Below are 21,246 nucleotides of genomic sequence, written 5' to 3' on the forward strand. Positions count from 1 at the left end.
AAAAATAAACAAAAACATTTATTGCATCAAAAACACAGAAATCCAAAACACAATTTCCAGTGTGGTCCCCTCACAGCCGCAGGTCATGTGCAAAGGGAACTAACTCTGTTCATGTTGGTCCTTTTAAAATCTCAAGTATCAAACAAGTGGTGTGGATTGATAAAACAGTTTCTAATCAGAAATGCACAGTGGAAGAAGTAAACAGATGCTAGTTTTCTGGAACAATTTCAGATTTCCTGATAAAGGAAAAAGAATCCATTGTCGCTTGACAAGCTTGACAGTCTCACATCTCAAAAATAACTTTCTGTGTGATCTCAGGGGAGAGATCTCTGCCTTGGCTACCGCAACACGCTGAGGCTCAACTAAAAACATTTCACTTTCATATCTGCTTTTTATTTTCCTCTAGTGAAGAAAGTGCAGATTTCACCTTTCACGTCACTTAGTGAAACAGGCCCTGAGGCTCAGGTCAGAGGGTCGGGCTGTTGTGGGGTGATTTCCACGGGTTCCAGTTTATCAGAGAGGACACAAAGAATCTTGTCAAACTTCTCGTAGCGTTCCTTTCTGTTGGCCACTGCCCCCAACTGACCCCAGAACAGCCGCAGGGCGAACTCTGTCCGGAAAGCCTCCAGCAGCTCAGGGATTGGCTCCCAGCCTCCTGCTGAAGCAGTGTGACGGACATATGATCAGATCAGATACAACAAATTGTGTAATTTCACATCAGTTTCACAATGTACACTGTTTTTGAGTATAATACTTTATACTTCCTGCCAGAGCAAGGCCTTACAATGGGCCTCATGCAAGAACCACTCGTACAAACAGATTTGTTCTTAAAGCTAGGGTAGGTAATGTATGTCTTTATGTAAGCTACTGTCCAGGAGAACATCATCCTTATAACACACAGTGAAACATCACCTACTGTATAATATTCTCTCATCTATCTCCGTGACTGTCACGTCCTCTTGACCAACTCCTGTCTAAGTCACCACTTTGCCTTAGAAGGATCTTTTTAGCATCCAACTTCATGTCAATCTGATGACATGTCATTGGCAGCTTATTCATATTTTCTAATACTATACCATTACTGACAAGGCTAAGTTTGTTATGCTTTTGTTTGCTGATTTCCGACAGCAGGACTTGAAGCTCCATGGTGTGAAATTCATCTTTTTACTCTTTGGTAAAATGTTTCTGAATGAAACTTGCCTACAAACGGAGCAGAACAGTTAGCCTTATGTAGCAATTTAGGGCCGTTGCTTATGCTAATGAACAAAACTAACTAACTAACTCAACTTCTCGTGAACAGGTGACATTCATCGGGTTAAAACAAGTGATTTATGACAAGTTTACGCAGTTAAGAGTTTGGTAAATCTGACTTGGAACACTCGTATGAACAAGAAAAAGAGATTTAGGATAAGAATACAGTAATGTTTTTGCATGAGGTCTGTAACTGTCTCTATGAAAAGACAGGACATTACTGTATGTGCATGTGTGTACCTGTGAGCAGAGAGTGTGCGTGCTGCTTATAATCTTGTGCATGCAGCGCGGCACTGCGAGCTGATTGGAGGACATTGTAGAGAAGCTGACAGCCTCGCTCACTGTTCTCCACCGGGTCGTCACCCTCCATCACCATCAGCAGAGGAACCAGGTGTGGCACGGCTATAGGACCGTCAACTATAGAATCTACAGAAAAACATATTAACACAGTGTACACGTAAGACTCAATGCAATACATTCACTACTTAATAACTGGGTCACTGTGCTATTTATATAGTACTTGTTTTAACCTGTCTGGTGTAACAGGTGTTTTTTTCCCCCTAGAACATCACTCTATTGAAGGGGAAGGGTGCTGCTTTTACACATCAAAGTCTGTTTATAGGGCTTGAGGAGTTCTACTGCATATGTGAAAAAAGTTGTATAAAACCTTTTATGGCTACAGAGGAAGCTGTGTGAAGTCTGATAAACTGTCTCAAGCGATGAGACGAGATCAATTTCAACCGTGGCTTTTTTCTCAATCTGTCTGATTTTATGTTGGAGACAAACAAACTGACTGCAGCTCCTCCGATCCGTTGTTCTGCATTTCAATTCTTTCTACACCTCAACAGCCGATGCCAGCACTTGCTTCACCTCCAATTTGTAATGACATCTGAGTTTGAAAAGTTGCATTGGACAAAAGCATCTGCCAAATGAATGTAACGTGTCTCTCTCTTAACCACCACCACTCACCGTCTCCCTCGTTCAGCAACTTCATGAAGGGTTTGAGATTCTTCTCAAATAAAACTGCAGTCTCTGTGTGGTTCCTCCGCAGTGCTCGCCACATCATCTCCAGTCGCATTATCTGCACGCACAAACATACCAAGTGTTGGAAAACTTCAACCACTTTGCCTAAGTTTGCGTAGAGCTTAGAGCAAAGATATGCTTATCTTTGTCATATTTACACCACCTGAGGCATCTCCAGAGCCTTCATCACGGCTGAGAAGGAGTAGAGGTTGTGGGCGTGTTCTTTCAGGGCCTGAGCCAATAAGATTAATTTATGTAAAACGGTTGCCCTCTGGCTCACAGTCCCTGTGCAGCCCAGGATGTCCACTGCAACTCCCAGTGCTATTAGATGATGCCTAAAAAATGAAAGATTAATGTATTAGAGGTGTGTGAGTGGGCAGACGACTGACGACTGATGACTGAGTGGGCATACCACTAGGGATAAGTGAGGAAATATGAACCAACATCATCTGAAATATGATCCAACTCATCATCTCAACCAACTCTTTAATCTATCTATTCATCCATCTGTTTTTAGTAGTATATGTAGTGTATAAAGTGTGTCAGCTGCATTTACCTTTCTAACAAATCCTGTCGTAACTGGTGTCCATGTGGCAAAGTGATAAGCTCCAGCCCTGATTCAACTCCCATAATCCTCTTCTGCTCATCAGTCACCCCAACGATGCGTGCTACCTGCAGTACCACAACAATGACAAATCAATGGCCGGTCAGGTTTTAAATCCAGTTCACTGAGTGATTATTCAAGCTACTCTCAATTTGTGGGAACTGGTTTGTTGAATTTACTGAAAACACCATTTTATAAACCAGGGCCCAAAATTTAGCAAACTACTAAAAGTGAAATTTTGGACTTAAGTGAATGATAGAAGTAAAAATTCCTAACTTTTACTCACAAAAGTAAGAATAAAAGCGGTTTATCAAATTGCTTACGACTTAAAAATACTCCTAGATGGCTGGAGTACAAAACCTGAGTCATGTTCTAGATTGACCACTGGTCATAATGAATGAAATGCTAGCTGAAGCAATATAAATCTTTCAGAATAGGGTAGCTTTAGCCTATTATTTGCATTTGATAGGATGTTGCACCTTTGTTTTGGATTGCATTTATCAGGTGTGCAAACAACACAAATAAAGCATATATTGATTCTGAAGATCTACTTTGCTAAGCTGACGTTAGAGAGCTACCTGGCAGTCAACACTGAGCATGTGCAGAGCGGTGGTGTCGGCGTTTGAGCGGTTGAAGAGCTCTTTGAGTGCCAGCAGGACACTGGGCTCAAGAGGTCGGTTGTTCTCTGGCAAGAGTAGCGACTCAAACTGATCCAACTGGAAACATGAGTCTAACTCCATCTGTGATGGTGTAAGAAGGATATTACAGCATTAGTACACAACTGACCCTCTGTGCTGTTACATGCTGTAGGTGTGCAATGCTCAACTTATTTCCACAAAGTAGTTCATTACAGAGGCCACTGAATGTATTCTGTTATTTCTAAATAATAATAAAAACTTTATATAGCACTTCTAAAATAGACAGCTGTTACAAATTGTCACATACAGTTTCACACCTGGTGGCAAAAAGTCAGTAATTCAGCCATGACAGGTTAGAAACAACATGAGGATTGATGCACAGATTCTCTCAAGAATGTGTCAGCTTTAACGAAAGTCAGGGTCCATCTAGACATGACCTTAGGATCAGTTTCTTTTTATGTTGCTGTGGTTGCAGATATATAGTGTAGCTCAGATTATTAGCTACACACATTTCCGAGATTATAATCCTGATCATCTTCTCTTAATCACCATCTTTAAAACTGAGGTTGATTTTAGGATAATAACTACATTGCTGTACATTATCACAAAATCACTTTACTTTCTGTTTGATATGAAAATGTCTTTGCAGACTCTTGAAACTCGCTTTATTTGTGTAATCAATCAGAATGAACATCAAGTCTGCGTTTATTTTTGTCAATGCTACATTATTATTGAATGGTAATACAGCTGCAACTAACGATTACTTTCATTTTCAATTAAACTCACAATTATTTTCTTGATTATGCGATTAATTATTTGGTCTATAAAATGTCAAACACGTGGAAAATGTCCGTCACAATTTCTCAGAAGCCAACGTGTCATCTTGAAAATGCTATTTTTGTCCGACCAACAGTCCAAAACCAGTAAACGGTCACATTTGAAAAGTTGGAACCACAATTTTTTAGGAAAAGATGACTTGTTGCTCAATAATTTCTTGTCGACTGACTAATGCATTTTAAGTGCAGACTGATGTGAAAATTCTGAACTGCTTTGCACTGCAACAATATGCAACTCTGACAAAAATGAATGCAGACCTAACAGCGCTGTCATTGATAACACAACTACAACAAATTTCAAGAGTCTGCTTTTTATATTATGAGGAAATTAATGGAAAACAATGGCTGCCTAGAATGGTAGGAAAAGAACATCTGAAAAGCTAAAACTGTACAGCATGCATTTAAAAATTAATTTGAACCGCAACAATGTAAAGTACAAATGGCTTGTAATTAAGGAACAAATACTTGCAAAACACTGGTGTACTTTAAAACATTATATCACATTTACTTAGAAGCAAATGTGATATAACTATAAACTGTAAAATAAAATAAAAAATTGTCATTTATACAAACCTGTGGCTTTTCAAAATGCCAGTCTTCCACTTCCTCTGCAGTGTTCTTCTGAAGCTCTTTGTCAAACAGCAGCTGTGATGATGCTTCGCTCTTCTGCGCCTCCAGAAAACCAAAGGAAGTCTCTGTGAGGCGGGCGCGGCTCTGCCACTTCTCCTCTGCACGCAGTCGGTCCACATGACCTTTCCGCCCGGACTGTGGCACCTGGACACAACAGCAAGTGGACATAAACTCTCCATGGAGGATTTACAGACAGCATGTATGGCCTTCCTCATTTTCCCAAATAGAAAGAGAGATGACATCGCAAATCACTCACAGTTCAGTTGATCATGTTATTTCTGATTTCTTTACCTGGATGACCAGCTCATCGTAAAAAGAGGAGGGGTCATAGTCCCGGTCTGTGGGTGGTGGAGGGATGGCGTTGGGGAAGACAGTAGAGACCCTGAGAGGTTTAGGAGGAGCTCTGGGGTGCAGCTGTCCATCTGAACCTCGCAAAGTTACACCCCCACCTGCAAGGATGGAGGAAGGAGTTACGTGTGTGTCATTGGCAGTCTCCATATTTGGAGGAGGCACTGCTGCGGTACTTGAACCCTTAAACTGCTCACTCATTCACAGACAGAAGTTGAGTCCCAGAACCCCTGAACCCCCTGACCTGTAACTAGTCCCCTCTGTATCAAAAATAAAGGCCATAACCAGGATCTTAGAAATACTGAGTTGTTAATTTTGTTTTAGTTGTTATTTATTCCCCCTTCTGTGCCAGGGAAACAAAGAAATCTTCATTATAAGCCATATATATAAGTCATTCAGCCCTTCGTTACACTATCTTCAAATGAGCATAAATTCAATCATACAAATTTATGAAACAACTTTTAATATAACCTTCTTTCACATGAAAAAGATTCTTTTTTTAAAAAAAATAACTGCTTCAAAGGCCTTTTTAGCCTGCTATACAACAAATAAAAATAATCAACACAAACTTTAGCCAGCGCAAAATTGATGCGCCCAACAGATAAACATTGGTGAATGTCATCCTATTTGCAGATAGGAGTCAACAAGACGAATATCGGCCGATACCGATGTTCTGCCGATATATCGTGCATCCCTAAAATTCTGGTGGAGAAATGGGGGCAAAAATATTATTATATATATATTATAGTTTTTACTGTAGAGTGAAAACTCCCTTCAGGTTGCTAAAACCCATAAATTCACAGAAAAATAGTGAGGACATGACCTCAGTAGCTTCGGCCCTGTGAAACATGCTTCATATTTGCAATGCATTGCTTATGTGCCACTACCAGTTTTTATTTGTAAATAACCAAATTTAAATAAGCAGAAAATAAAGTTACATTTAAATTTCTTTTTAGTTTTGTGTTCTGCTTGCCCACTCTGTCTCTTTATGAAGGAGAATGCTTTTTTGTGTGTGGGGCAGAGGGATACATTTAGGAATTATGCCTGAACCAAAATATGCAGACATGTGCCCACAAATACACTGCATCTTGTGAATGGATACCCCATGTTGTTATCTACAGTATTCTTCCACCAACAGGCTATGGTTGCTAATGATTTTTAAATGGGCGTTTTGCCTTAAAGGTATAATACATAACATTTCCGCATTAAAATGTCTAAAAATGACTAGACCTATGTTATATATTCTGTTGAGTTGTGTACTTACATTATTCTACATGTTTCCAACAATGTTCAAACCCAGAGAAATCTGTAGTTTAATTATTGAAGGTAATGGTGCGTTTCATTTGGTCGCCTGTCAATGGCGTCATATCCCCTTTATCCCCTGTAGCTGCTATAACTTCCGGGGAAACACGGAAAACACCAGATGGTACGTCAGAGAGTGAGGAAGGAAGTCGGTGAACTAGCTAGCTAGTACTATTATTTATTGCCGTTTGCTGCACGTTTCGTCACCAAAGCTGTCCCCGTAAAACTTTAATACATTACCTCGTCTGTGAACATGATTTCTGCCTGAGTCAGATAGATTTTCATCGGCAATGGTGGTTGTTTAACAATAAAGACAACAACTCCCATGAACCCACGCTACTTCACAACATTACCAAACTACGTCTTGTTATTGTTTTGATGTGAGAGACCCCTTAGCGGCAGAAATTACATACTGTGCGTTTAAGTGTAGCTGTGTATTATGACAGAGCAGGGGGTCCAGACAGAAATTTGTGCTGTTCAATATTTATGTGCTGTTTTTCTTTTAAATCTGACCATAAATAAAAGTATTAAAATATGTGCGCATGTTACCTGGATGGGAGGGGCGTGTGTGTCGCGGCCGTGGGCTCAGCAGGGGTTCGCTGCCTGTGCGAAACACGGGGGAGATGGGGGCGGGGCCAATGTCCTCTGACTGAGTGTTCTGTGGAACACCTGGATGAGGAAGAGCAGCAGGAAGTTGAAACATAAACAACATGGTGATGTAAGGATTCTGTGTTTTTCTATGTGTTCTGAAGATGGTTTTACTCTACACTTTCATACCTTCTCAAATTACTTCTGGAAATACAATATGAGCTGACCATGCAGGAGCAGAGGCTGACCCCAAATGTCCACTGGATGCGTTTCGGGTTGTGAAACAGCTCAGTCGTGTTTCTGTCGCGGTTCAAATGTCCACAAATGTCTATTGGAAGTATTTCAGAAACGGAGTGTCTTCAGCAGCCACAAATCCAATACTGTTTAGAGTTGTTTTGCTGATATTTTTTTGTTTTACAAGCATATTGAAAACAACTTTGCAGCTCATTTATAATGAAATGTGGCAACAGATCTTTACTGGCTGTACTGTATTCGTTTTAACTACTGTACACAGCACCTTGTCCTTATCTTCATTTGGTATCTGTATTTCCTAAATAGTGGATATTAGCGGAGGGAAAACAACTGATGTATGTACAAATAGACAAAGAAAGAAAGAAAGAAAAGGAAAGAAAGAAAATACATCATTAAATATGAATTTCATGTCAGCTGTCAGTAAATATTAGCATTTATATACATTTACAAGTACATTTGACACTTCAGAGATACGAGCTGCTCTGGCAAAAATAAGAGGATTGGAAAGAAGAGTCACACATGAGCCACAAGCGCACTCTGCTCATGTGCCCGGTGGACAGCAGAATGGCTAGAATGATAGTGGATTGTTTCTGGCAGCCGCGACAGAGCTGCATCCAGTGGACATTAGGGGTTAGCGATGACAGTGTATGTATAGGCTGCATGTTTATGATTATGTACCAGGACGTAGGTTGCTGTCGGACTGTGCAGACTGAAGTGAAGGCCTCCGTCCCACGTTCTCCAAGTTAGCAGGCTGACTTCCACTCCTGCCACGTATAAAATAAAGTTCATAAGTATATTTATTTGTATTTGTGTACATGCAGTGTGTTTCAGCACTATACATGTGTACGTGCACAGTGCACTACACTACATTTCAACAGCCTTCCTCCCACCTTAGCAGTGGATTGATGACCTGCAGTGTGTCGTTGTTTGCAGAGCAGAAACTGCGTCTTTTGTTGGCTTCAGTGTGTTTTTCTCCCCCTGCACCTCTACTGCTGCTGCTGCTTTTGGGCTCCACATTTCGCTCAGTGATGACACGCAGAGGAAGGGTCCGTGTGATTGGGTGAAAGATCACAGCACCTGAGGCCTGGGAGATGGGCCGACGCCCGCCCACATAGAATCGGATCAGAGCAGGAACATTATCGAAGCGATCCTCCTCAAATTGGAACAGCTCCCGAGAGTAGCCCTGTCACACAGATGGAGGCACACAATAATATATCAAGCAGAGCATTTAAAAGGGATAGTCCAACAAAAATCAATCTTGCTAGTTAATCACAGATACTCACCTCAATGAGGCTAGAAAGGTGGTTATTGTAGCTTGCAGCTTAGCGGAGGTCAGTTTGGATTCATAGCAGTTACAATAGTGACCCAGAGTCACAACAAAGTTTTTTAAAAAGCATCAGAAAGTCCATCAAAAATTCTCAAACCACTCTTGTAGCATAATCCACTTCATCACTTTGTCAATGAATCGCTAAATATGTCAGTGCCAGTTTCAGAGCTATGAGGGGGCAATAGTGCAACATAGGAATAGTGTATGTGTAGTGTGTATGTTGTGACTGAGTGTTTGGAACACACTGAACATACAGATCAATGGCAGAGAAGTGAATTATACTCCAGGTGTGATTTGAGAAGTTTTGATTTTATGTTTATTTTATAATGACTCTGGGTTCCCATTGGAATCCATTATTGTAACTGCTGTGAATCAAAGCTGACTACAGCTGCCAAGCTACAAACTTTTCAGAGCAACCTACAGGAGGTGAGTGTTTGATAAACAAAAGATTGATTTCTGGCTTGATGATCTGTAAAGAAAATGTATTTCCAAAATACCCCAGCAAGGTCAGAGCACAGGATCAACAACAGATGAAGCTAAAACCTGGGTTATGATAGGTTACCAAGGTTGACTATCATCTGTATGACCAACTGCTAAAATACAGTTTAATATGTTCACCTGTACAATCTAATGAAATCTAACAGAGAATAAAAAATGCCTCTTAATATAAAGCAAACGTCAAATATGTCAAAAAGATATTGCATTATAAAATAAATGCAAACGATAGCCAACTCTGACCTTAAATTAGCTTACATTTATTTTAAATATATTTTGGTAATTTGTCTGATTATTTGACTTATTTTTTAGTCTATAAATTGTCAGGAAATAGTGAAAAATGCCAATAACCATTTCCCAGAGCCCAAGGTGATGTCTTTAAATTTCTTGTTTTGCCCGACCAACACTCAAAAAATAATTGAATCAAAGAGATTCAATTAACAATGATACAAAATAGAGAAAAGTAGAAAATCCTCACATTTAAGAAGCTAGGACGAGTGAATGTTTGGCATTGTTGCTTAAAGAATTATTTTAACAATTAATCGACTATCCCCCACTTGCCGAACATGGACACACATAATATATTGTAGACATACCATTTTGGGGCGAAGGATCACTCGTATGATCTTAAAGTGCATGGGCCCGTTCTTCCAAAAGCAGCTCAAAACGTAGTCACCAGGGGCAGAGCTTGAGTCTCGGACCAGGAAGTCTCCGTCCCTCTCAAACAGAGACTCTGCAGTCTGAAGACAAGTCAGCAGGTTAAGTTGGTCAGCTGGGCATGGAGGTTCACATGTGTGTTGACATCATACTGTATATAACTTAGGCCCAGTGTTGGCCATAGTGCACAAGAGGTTAAAGCAACAGTTCAACATTTTGGGAATTACACTTATTTGCTTTCTTGTTGAGTTAGATGAGAAACTCAATACCACTCTCATGTCTGTATGGTAAATATACACATAGCTAAAACTAATGCAGTCTAATACAACAGTCCTGCAATAAATTCTGCCTTCATGAAGGTTATAATGTTCTGTTTTAGCGTAGAGTAAAGCTTTAACGTCACCAACACCTGTCAGTATAATGCCATATAGTTCAACAACACCACAAACTACATCCTCCACCTCTCTAAAACAACAAAAACATTATAACCTTTATGAAGGTAGGGTTTATTACAGGACTGTTGTATTAAACTGCAGTAGGTTTAGCTCGGTGTACCTAATAAACTGGCAACTGAGCATATGAAGCCTGAGCCACCAGCCGGTTAGCTTAGATTAGCATAAATACTGGATACAAGGGGAAACAGCTAGCCTGGCTCTGTCCAAAGGTAACAAAATCTGCCTACCAGCCCCTCTAAAGCTCACTAATTAACATGTTGTATCTTGTTTGTTTGTTTAATCCATACAAAAACCGAATAGTAAAAACAACAAAACTACAGGGTTTTATGTTTTTTGTACAGGAGCACTGACTTCCTTGAGTCTCCGCTGGTTGCCTAGCAACCTCAGGGTGACAACAAGTACTTTTTTTTGGTAAGTGAGCTTTAGAGGTGCTGGTAGGCGGATTTTTGTAGCTGTTTCCCCCAGTTTACAGTCTGTATGTATGAGTGGTATTGATCTGCTCATCTAACTCTTTGGAAGAAAGTGAATCAGCGCATTTCCCAAACTAATAGTCAATCTATTTCTTTAATTTGTGTGTATAAACATGTTTCTTAAGTGTAAATACAGCGAGAATAGTATTGAGCACCTCTCGGCTCAGCGATCCATGGTACCACGCATGGCTCCTCAGGTCCTCAGTGCTGAGCTTTAGCTCCTCCTCCAGCTCCTTCTTCAACGAGTCCATCTCTCTCCGACCACCAAACACCTACAACACACACAGCAGCAGCCCACCACAGTTACTCTGGATGTTTTCTGTGTTCACATGTTCTATGTGTGAGGGTATGAAGGAAAATATGTAGAAAAAAAGAGGCAGCTATAGAGAGCAAGTGAGAGACGGAGAGGCCGTTCGCTTAACCTCTTACCTTCAGCTGGCCGAGGTATGCGCTGACACTCCTCCTCTTGCTGGAAAACAAGAGAGAAAAGGAGATTTGAAGCTACTAAACTAAACCTCAGGGAGCCACAGATGATGGTGCCATGTTTTTCCTTTGAACATGAACAAGTACAAGGATGGAAGGCCACTGCCAAGGTCTGGGTCTGTCATTAACGCCACACACAAACTGAGGGACTTTTAATAGCCTGCCTCTTTTTCCATCTTCCTTCCTCCCCAAGCTTCCACCTTCCTGCCTCTGTAAACACAAGGCTCACAGATGAACAGCTCAGAGGATTCACAACAGGGCTCAACTGGATAACTCCCTGCCATCTCGTGAACTATTACCCGTTCTAGCAAATCTGCATCTATGCATGCCTCTCTCTGTGTTTGAACATGCGGAAACAATGTGGAACAAATCATGTGTTCAGGGATTGCTGGAGGGATGTGCACAAACAGTGGAGTGAGTTTAGCCTGCTTTGACCCTGAATATAACTATTAACATCCACTGAAGTGTAAAAAACAAACATGCTTTGATACTTCTATTTACAACAAGTTGCCAATTTATTAGGTACCAAACTAATTCAGTCAAATAGAGCAGTCCTGCAATAAATCCTACTTTCATAAAGGCTATAATGTTTAGGTTTTGTTGAAACTGTTTTAGACAGGTGTTGATTCAACTTTATGATCACTTTGGAGGCCGTAGCTTGTGGTGCTGTTAAAGTAAACTCCTTAAACTCATTTACAAATCCATCCATAACAAGGCCCCTTGTTATCACACCGACAGGGACATACCAGGATTTAATAATACTGAAATAATGACGTCAAGAGTCAAAGTCCTCAAACATCACTCCTCAGACACCAAAAAAAATCTTTAAATCTTTTAAAATCACTTGAATTTTTTTTTAATCTATCTTATGTTTTGAGTTTGCTGGTTAATTATATTTTCTGCAAGATTTAGAGCAGTTTTCTCAAAGTTATCTGGATATCAACAATGGCCTATAAACTAGTTTTGTTTTAGTTTAAACTAAAGTGCGAACAAAAATGAGTGTCTCAGAATGTTGTCTCTATTTTCGCTATAATTAGTACCAAATTTCATAATTCTTCCTAGAAAAACTTCCTAGGAAATGGCACTGTAGCTACAGCCGTGCTACAACCCAAGGTTGCATCTTCAAATTGCTTGTTTTGTCTGACTAACTGTCCGAAACCCAAAAATATTCACTTTACTATCATATTCCCACAACTAAAAAGCTGGAACTAGGTAATGTTTTTTAATGTTATTAAATTAGTTGCTGATTAATTCTCATTAACGTTGATCAACGTTTCATCGTTTCAGCTCTACTCTACACTATTAATCTGGGCTTGTATTGTGTTGTGTGTAGTTTTCTTGGGGGTTTTGCTGACCTAACTCGTCATGTAAAGTCATTGAGTATCTAGCACTTTATAAATAAAATGTATGATTATTTTTATTATTAAGTGTATTGCATTATACTGAGAGGTGTCTCCAATAGTTAGTCTACCCTACTTGATATAAATGGGGTGGATTAAATATTAAAAACACTTGCAATACAATTCAACAACAACACAAACTACAGCATTCAAAATGACCATAAATGTTAAATCAACACGTCTTTTAAAACAGTTTCAGCAAAAACTCAACATTATAACATTCATAAAGTAGCATTTATTGAATATACTGAATTAATTTAAGCCATGTGTAACTAATAAAATGGCCACTGTTGTAACTGTATGTTCACAATTAAATATCCCACGATAACATACACTCTGACAGACAAAAACATAAATACACAGACATCCAGATAAATCACAGTTTTAAGACTTGTCATGAGGTAAGAGGGTGCAACATCCTGTTAGAGGGGCGTTGGCCCAGGCAGCACAACAGAAACACCTGTACAATGTGCTGGAGAGCCACTATTGAGAAATGCAACCTGACACCTCATATAACTATGTTTCAAAGCTATTTTTCACCAGCCAAATGGTATTCCTCTGTATAATCTGCTACTTCAAAGCTAACAACTAGCGTTACTGTAGTCTAATTACTTTTAATCGGCCTCCTTTGTTTTAACTTAGAACATATAGTCTTCTGAGTGCCAGTGCTTCAAAATTGTGCAACAGGTAGTTGACGTTATCTGGCAAGGCTACAGGTAGCAAGAAGTAACCAAAGTAACTTTCGACTTTTTTGGGGCTAAAAACACTAAAAGCGATATTTTAACAGCTTGATATGTCAGGACTAGTAGTAAATGTTCAGAAAGTCAATCAACTGTCAAAAAAAAAACCGGTCAAAACTTGACTATCAACGAACAACGGCGTTAATTAACGAACTTATGCGTTGTTCAACTACACTCGGCTAACGGTCCTACCTGTCAGTGAGTCCTCTTCACAGCTCACTCGTCCCGGACATGTTTTACGGTTTGTGGTCCAAACTAACACCGCCAAACAACAGCTGTGAAGTTGTAATGTTAAAGCCTTCTCCGCTCCCGGTCCCTCCCAGCCCCCCTTCTCCTCCCTCTCCTCTCGCCCTCGTCTCCTCGCCCTCCTCCCCGCGCAGTTTCGGACGAGTTCACACAAGTTCTCCCGAGCCCTCCTTTCCCCCGCCCCGGGCCCCGGTGCTGAAACACCGGTATCTGCCCGGCATTCCTCGGATACCGACACCAGCCGAGCTAACACATCACCTGGCTAGAAGTCAGTATTATATGGTAGGTAGCTGTACAGAGTGGAATGTGAAGGTAAATCCCACATATGGTGTTGATTTAGTCTCTTCAGACGTTGACATGTCGACCTGACTGACTTTTTATTACACAAACTGATTCTCAGGTCAGAAAAGATGTAGTCTACAAAGGCCAGAACCCAGAAGTAGTTATATTCCACACAGACATAGGGGAGACCGGGGCTGGATGGCTACAGGGGTTGGTTGGCACACAGCTAGTTTCTGGTCCTTTGAAGGTCACAGAAACAAAAATGTAACATCAAAATCTTTGCTTTCGTGACCTGCACTCATCTCCTATGTTAAAACATCTGAAAATCACTAACTTTTTTGATGAGGGTAACAGTTTTATAGTAGGCCTATCTAAAGTTTAAAAAAGGTGGTCTGTGGAGAAAACTTATAAAACTGTGTTAGATAGAGATATTGGAAATGTGTTCAATCAATTCAATTAAATTTTATTTATATAGCGCCAATTCAAAACAGAAGTTATCTCATGGCACTTTTCCTATAGAGCAGGTCTAGACCGTACTCTTTATAATATTATTTACAGAGACCCAACAAATCCCACCATGAGCAAGCATTTGACGACAGTGGCAAGAAAAAACTTCCTTTAAGAGGCAGAAACCTCGGACAACCGTGTTACTTCCAGTCAAAAGACGTAGGAATCAGCTACATTTTGATATAAGATTTGAAAGTCTGTGATGAGTGATGGTAGCTTGCTAACATAATTTCATCACAAAGTTGGGTAAAATGTGAGCGGGGTCGGTTGGCAGTATAGTAGTATAGGCATTTATAGTAAGACATGTATTATGCATGTGTCTGTGTCTCTCTTTGTGTGTGTGTGTGTGTGTGTGTGTGTGTGTGTGTGTGTGTGTGTGTGGGGGAGCTACTGTTAGGCTACAGTTGTGGCTGTGGTCACTGCTGTTTAATAAAATTGTTTTGTTACTTCCCGGTCATCATCACACTCTTGTAATCCTGAGGTAAAAGTAAGTTTAGAAATTTTCATGGTATGTTTATCATTATATGTTGTTATTTCCTTAATAATCCCACCCAGGTAGGCAAAAATGAAATAAAAATTGAATCACATTTCATAATCATATTTGTTAATAAAAGCTAATAAAATTTCATATTTGCTAGCTTGATCACAATCGCTACCAGCTGCTAACTTTAGCTGTCTCACACACACACAAGCACGCACTATAGCATTAACTATAGCATTTTAACATGCCCCGTGATGGGGCTTGACTTTAATCACGAATCACCTATTTTTAGAAAACATTTGTGTACATTAAAACATTTATTAATAGCTCAGGTCTTAACCTTTCAATTGCTGCTTGTTAGAATATTCTAACATATATATTATGCCAAAAAAATACGGCAGTGAGCGAAACGTTTGTCAACCAACCCCAGTCTCCCCTACACATTCTTAGTTATTCATCTTTAAATAATCAATAATTGTCTGTTTATTACAATTTCTAAATGTTTCTCCCATGGAAACTCATTTAAAAAGCTGCTAGTTCCTGATTGTGTGACAGCGCGTTGATATTTATCTGTTGTACAGTCAGTTGTTTTTATCAGTTATTGAATAATATAGGTTATTTTACCTGGTTTTGAATGTGTCTCAGCCAATCAGAGCGGAGGACCGGAACTATCGACTTCATTGAGATCTACATGTTTGGTTTACTACCTCTGGGGCTTTTAGCATTCAGCACTGTATGACTGGTGAGCAGAGATGTGCCTGAACTTGACAGCCTCCATTTATACACTTACAGTACTTGTCAGTTGTATAACTCAGTTATCTCTGAAAGGAAACAACATTCACAACTAGATTCAAGGGTTGGTTCTCCCAAATAACAAAAAAAAAAACATACATATAGTTTCACTTACTTCTTACAGTATAGCCACGTAGATAATTTGGGTATGTCCAACATTTTTTGTTGGAAAGTCAAAGCACTGATCATGTTCTTTGCTCCTGATCCCAATCTGAGTACTTTAATATTTTTTCCATATAATACAGCTGCACAGAACATACTTGGGCAGCTGTTTGGCAGCTGAGTTTCTCTGCTTTAAAAAACTTGCACTGCAGGCTTTTTGGATGTTTTTATATAGTTTCTGTAGAACTGAAAAATTATTTGATTAAACGATCGACAGAAAAATACCACTATATACGACTATTTTGATCATCAACTAATTGTGTACACCATTTTTTCAAAGTTCGACCTGATGATAGAGCTAGAGGAAAAATCAGGGGACAAAATAATTACAATTCATACTGTTGGGATCATGAAAGTCGGCACCAAATTGAATGGAAATCCATCCAATACATGTTGAGATATTTCATTCTGGATCAAAGTGGTGGACCGACCAGTTGCCATCCATAGCGACACACCGCTAGCTGCTGCCATTGCTGAAAAATGTGCTCATATTTCTCAAAGTCAGGTATAAAAATAAGTATCGTTCTGGTATCTATACCAAAATTCAGATCTTGTTACTGGCTCTTGTATCAAAAAATTGCAAATATATACAACACGTCATACAAAATAATCAAACGGATGTTCAGTGCAATGAACTGTATTTCACTGTCATGCATTACATTATACAAAACTCTTTTATAGCTGTAAAACAAAAGCTTCAATAAAAATGTTTTTGTTTTAGGTCACAACTTTGTATTGGTCCCAGGTGTAAAAAGGAGCTTCTGGGCTCCCATTAAACCCCTGTTTCTCCCACTCTCTGTACTGTGTTGAATAATACCCGACCCCAGCTTTGCCGTGTACTAATTTGATTTAACACATTGATTAGCAATACGCAACATATAAGCACCAAACTGCTGAAGGTCTTGTTTTGACATAAGGACCCTGTTCATGATTAGATAGAAAAGTAGGACTCATCTTAAGGCATGTCAGTTCATATTGTGCTTTAGTGATGCATATTTGATTAAACAATCGACAGAAAAATACCACTATATACGATCATCAACTAATTGTGTACACCATTTTTTTCAAGCAGAAATGCCAAATATTCCCTTGTCCAAGCACCTAAATTCTGAGGATTTGCTGCTTTTCTTTATTTTATGTAAATGGAAACATTTATGAAGGTTTTTGCCGCTCATTCACCTATTCATGCACACACCGATGGCAGCGAGCCAACCATCGAGACCAATTTGGGGTTCAGTGTCTTGCCCAAGAACACTTTGACATGTGGACAGGAAGAGTTGGGGATCGAACTGTCAACCCTGTGATCAATGGACAACCCACTCTACCTCCTGAGCCACAGCCAGAATGTCCCACCCTGTCATAGTAAACTAATATTTAGGTTTTGCTTTATTGATCAGACAAAAGAAAATACTTGAATTAGAACATTGTTGAGGTTTTCAAATGTAAATCTGCTTTCAGCACCGCAAACTGAGTTCCAGTCACTACCATTGTATTGTGGTGGCAGCAGAAATCTCCGATTTGGGTAACTCAAAACCAGAGCACATAAAACCAAAACAATCTGCGTGGTTTATTAACACTAGGGATAGAGGGAAAATGATTTTTTGTAATTTAGGTTAACTGGCCCTTTAATGCTTAAAATTAACTTGCATTGAACCTTCTTCTCTTTAAAGGCCTGGACTTTTTATGATTAACAATTTACAAACACACACATTGGCCTTTGTCACTCAGTCCTCTCACTGGGGGGGCCAATACCCAAGGTGTGTTGTTTATTATGTTAGTCATCAAAATGCTGCAGTTCACCTGGACGATGAAAGTAGGTAAAGTAAGATCATTATGTTATTTGATATCCATCTTTTCAGCCCATTTATAGACGACCTACTTCACCTTACAAACTCTGACATACAGTACATTTTATGAGGCACTAGTTATTTATTAGCCAAACATGAGTGTCCAATGTGGAGAAAGTGGATCTCTGTCACACACAGACACACACACAATCACTATCACACTCTTTCACAAACATAACACCTGTTAGGGGGTCAGCTTACCTGCGTTTGCTGTCCTGGCAGCGCTCTGTCTCACTGATAGTGTTGTCCTCGTTCAGGGGGCGGAGCTGGGAGCAGGAGGCGGAAAGGCTTTGTTTTTTATCAGCGCGCTGGAGGCGGGGCAGAACACTCTGACGAAACAGATCCTTCTTCGGCTTCACCTGCAGGAAATGGTAGAGACCCAAATAGTGTGTGTCCTGGAGCTGCTGATTAAATTGTTATTTGTTCTGGGGAGATGTCTACTATTTTGTGCGATCATAAGTTTGTGATGCTGTGTAGTGCCAACTTTGTGGTCTCACCAGATCCATAGACGATCCCAGGGAGTACTTCCGGCTCACCTTGCGCTCCGTTTGAACACCTGAGTGGATAAAAGGACATTTTAAAGGAATAGTTTTGACGACATTTTGGAAAATATGGGTAGTCGCTTTCTTACAGAGAGTTAAAGAAGAGAAGGTCCATACCACTCTCATGTCTGTCCGTTAAATATGAAGCTGTAACAAACAAGATATAATGGGTTTATCATTGAGCTTTAGAGGTCCTGGATAGAGCCAGGCTAGATGTTTCCACCTGTTTCCAGTCACGAAGCTGATAAGCATATTTCCCAAAATGTTGAACTATTCCTTTAATTGGTGTGTGTGTGTGTGTGTGTGTGTGTGTGTGTGTGTATATATATATATATACACACACACACACACAGTATATATATATGTAAATACGCTTATTTGCGAGACATTGTTCAACTTGTGACATCATCATTCATTCAGGCCATCAAACTCTGTAGATTTTCACATTTAACTTCTTCATCTTTGAATTACACTAAGCAGAAACAAGCCAGCAAACACCCCATATAAGTTTTAGTGAAACAGTTTGACTTGATAAACTGGCTTGCACAAATGCTAACCATGACGGATTTGAACAGATACTGCTCTCTGCAAGTTGGGATGATTAAAAGATAAGAGTTTATCTTCAGGCTTGTTTCGTAACACAGAAATTGATTTACTTGAACATATCAACAACTTGAATAAACTAACATCCAAGATGAGCATGTAAACAGAATCTGCTTTAAAAAAAAAGCAAAAAGAGCAAATAAAACTTACAGTCTGCAATTAAACCTTAAGCTATATGAGTCTTTGTCACAGTATGTGAGCATGTGCACATGTAATACTGTGTCAGTGTGTGAACTAGGACTGGGTGATATGGTTGAAATCAGAATCACAGTATTAGGAAATTTTCCATTATCCATTATCATTATTTTTGAATTACCGATTTAAATGTGTCCATAACACAGAGTATGGAAAATTATCAAGTACAGAAAGCTGGTATTGGATGTCTGGTAGGTCTAATGTGTGCCATGTTCACCATCTTAGTTTGCTAATTAGCGCTAAACACAAAGTACAGCTGAGGCTGATGGGAATGCCATTAGTATCGCATGTATTTAGTCATAAACCAAATAATAGGACAAAGTCAAAATTCGACCCGATGATAGAGCTAGAGGAAAAATCAGGGGACTATCAAAATAATTACAATTCATACTGTTGGGATCATGAATCTCTGCACCAAATTGAATGGAAATCCATCCAATACATGTTGAGATATTTCATTCTGGATCAAAGTGGTGGACCGACCAGTTGCCATTCATAGCGACACACCGCTAGCTGCTGCCATTGCTGAAAAATGTGCTCATATTTCTCAAAGTCAGGTATAAAAATAACTATTGTTCTGGTATCTATACCAAAATTCAGATCTTGTTACTAGCTGTTGTATCAAAAAATTGCAAATATATACAACACGTCATACAAAATAATCAAACGGATGTTCAGTGCAATGAACTGTATTTCACTGTCATGTATTACATTATGCAAAACTCTTTTATAGCTGTAAAACAAAAGCTTCAATAAAAATGTTTTTGTTTTAGGTCACAACTTTGTAGTTGACCCAGTTGACACACATTAGGCCTGGAGCTTTCAGGTAGTCTGCTGTGCCTGGTTGGTAATCCAGCCTTGGATGCAATGCAGTACAATATGTTTCCACTTGATAAACATTTAATTTGAACATTTTTACAAGGATTTGAATATTGAATTATTGTCCAGCCCTTGTGTACATGAGTGCTTGCATGTGAGTGTCACCAGAATGTGGGTCCAGTCTCTGTCTGTGTCTTGAAAGCTGATTGAGGATGGTTTCTCTGTGTGTTGCATCCTCTATCCCTGCATCCTTCAGCTCTCCATCCGTTACATTCAGCAAACCCTGGAGAGAAACAAAAACAGGGAGAGTGAGAAAGGAATCAAGAGAAATTGAGGACTGTGAAGATTGAAGCACAGAACAAAAAGGAAGAAGAGATATCAACAAGCACATACAGATGCATTTTGCACATTCACATACCTCAAGACCATAATATTCGCTCTCTAGTGTCTTGGTGTACTGGGGCAGGCCGATCTGTCTCAGCCACCAGGCGATGGAGCGATTATTCATGTCTGAACAACAAAGGCAGAAGAGATACTGATTACATACCAGAACATATGCAAACACACACATGCTTGTACATGTTTTGTCTGAAAAAATAAAAATGAAAGAGTAGTCTGACATCAGCTTACTTTTAAAAATCAGCCAACCAGACTTGCAAGCAGATAGCCCTTGCGTTGTTTGCCTTGCAGCAGCTACAGTACGTAACGCCTACCTGTTTACCGGGTCCACCGAGGCACTTCTTCTCTTCCCTCTTTCTCCTTGTAATATTTCTATCTCATAATGTCTCTTTCTTTTCTTACTTCCCCTCTGTTTTCCTTCCTTCTTTGCAGCTGCTCTCGTCTAAGTTGTAACCTCTGGTAATAGTGGAAGCCCGCTCCCCCTCAAACCTGCAGGGTCACTCAAAAAGCCAATCAGATTGTTCAGTGGGCACACTGTAGCCCACAGAAAACAGCAAATCACAGTGCAGGAATCAGCATAAGCTCTCAGGAGGTGGAGAGCGCAGGTTGAGGCATGTCACGAGAGAAAGATAGAGATTCACAAAAACAAGAAGGGGGATATGACACTGTAAGACTGTTAGGCAGCTGTCAACATGTCAAGTCAGAGACAGGCATGTATTCACAGTGGTGTGTCTTGCCTGGTATAATGTCAGGAGATACAGCATCTGCAGGCAGAATGGTGATGTGTATGAGGCTGACACCTAGTGTTGAAGTAAAAAGTGACACAGGCCTTTTCTCTCAGGGTGATTTAAAGGGGCACTCCAGCAATTATA

General features: G+C 39.8%; 1 protein-coding gene across 7 annotated transcripts; it reads right to left on the reverse strand.

The window, feature by feature from the left end:
- On the reverse strand, positions 1-20,846 carry sh2d3a (SH2 domain containing 3A). Of its 7 annotated transcripts, none has more exons than XM_044185213.1 (20): positions 20,689-20,846; positions 20,394-20,485; positions 20,141-20,258; positions 18,476-18,505; positions 18,314-18,372; positions 18,018-18,175; positions 11,306-11,345; positions 11,032-11,148; positions 9,891-10,034; positions 8,363-8,655; positions 8,151-8,236; positions 7,182-7,301; positions 5,274-5,431; positions 4,926-5,126; positions 3,457-3,618; positions 2,831-2,946; positions 2,438-2,609; positions 2,221-2,332; positions 1,492-1,677; positions 1-655 (listed from the first exon to the last, which is right to left on the reverse strand). In XM_044185213.1, exons 2-20 carry the CDS (start codon positions 20,481-20,483, stop codon positions 462-464), a joined length of 2,556 nt encoding a protein of 851 aa, XP_044041148.1. In that variant the 5' UTR covers positions 20,484-20,485; positions 20,689-20,846; the 3' UTR covers positions 1-461. The 7 variants fall into 7 exon arrangements, with proteins under 7 accessions (XP_044041148.1, XP_044041130.1, XP_044041138.1 ...); XM_044185195.1 differs by having other exon boundaries at positions 1-658; XM_044185203.1 differs by having other exon boundaries at positions 1-658; positions 20,606-20,807.
- Positions 20,847-21,246: the final 400 nt, after the last annotated feature.

The sequence above is a fragment of the Siniperca chuatsi genome, linkage group LG3, assembly GCF_020085105.1.
Source record: "Siniperca chuatsi isolate FFG_IHB_CAS linkage group LG3, ASM2008510v1, whole genome shotgun sequence".
In the NCBI taxonomy this organism is placed as follows: Eukaryota; Metazoa; Chordata; class Actinopteri; order Centrarchiformes; family Sinipercidae; genus Siniperca; species Siniperca chuatsi.

What these genes read in the sequence shown, in the direction of transcription:
- sh2d3a (XM_044185195.1), bottom strand. Translation starts at nt 20,483, where the DNA reads ATGAATAATCGCTCCATCGCCTGGTGGCTGAGACAGATCGGCCTGCCC. An exon ending in GTCATCAATCCACTGCTAAG is followed by an intron (nt 8,237 to 8,362) that starts GTGGGAGGAAGG and finishes TATACGTGGCAG; the next exon opens with GAGTGGAAGTCAGCCTGCTA. An exon ending in CACACGCCCCTCCCATCCAG is followed by an intron (nt 5,432 to 7,181) that starts GTAACATGCGCA and finishes CCATCCTTGCAG; the next exon opens with GTGGGGGTGTAACTTTGCGA.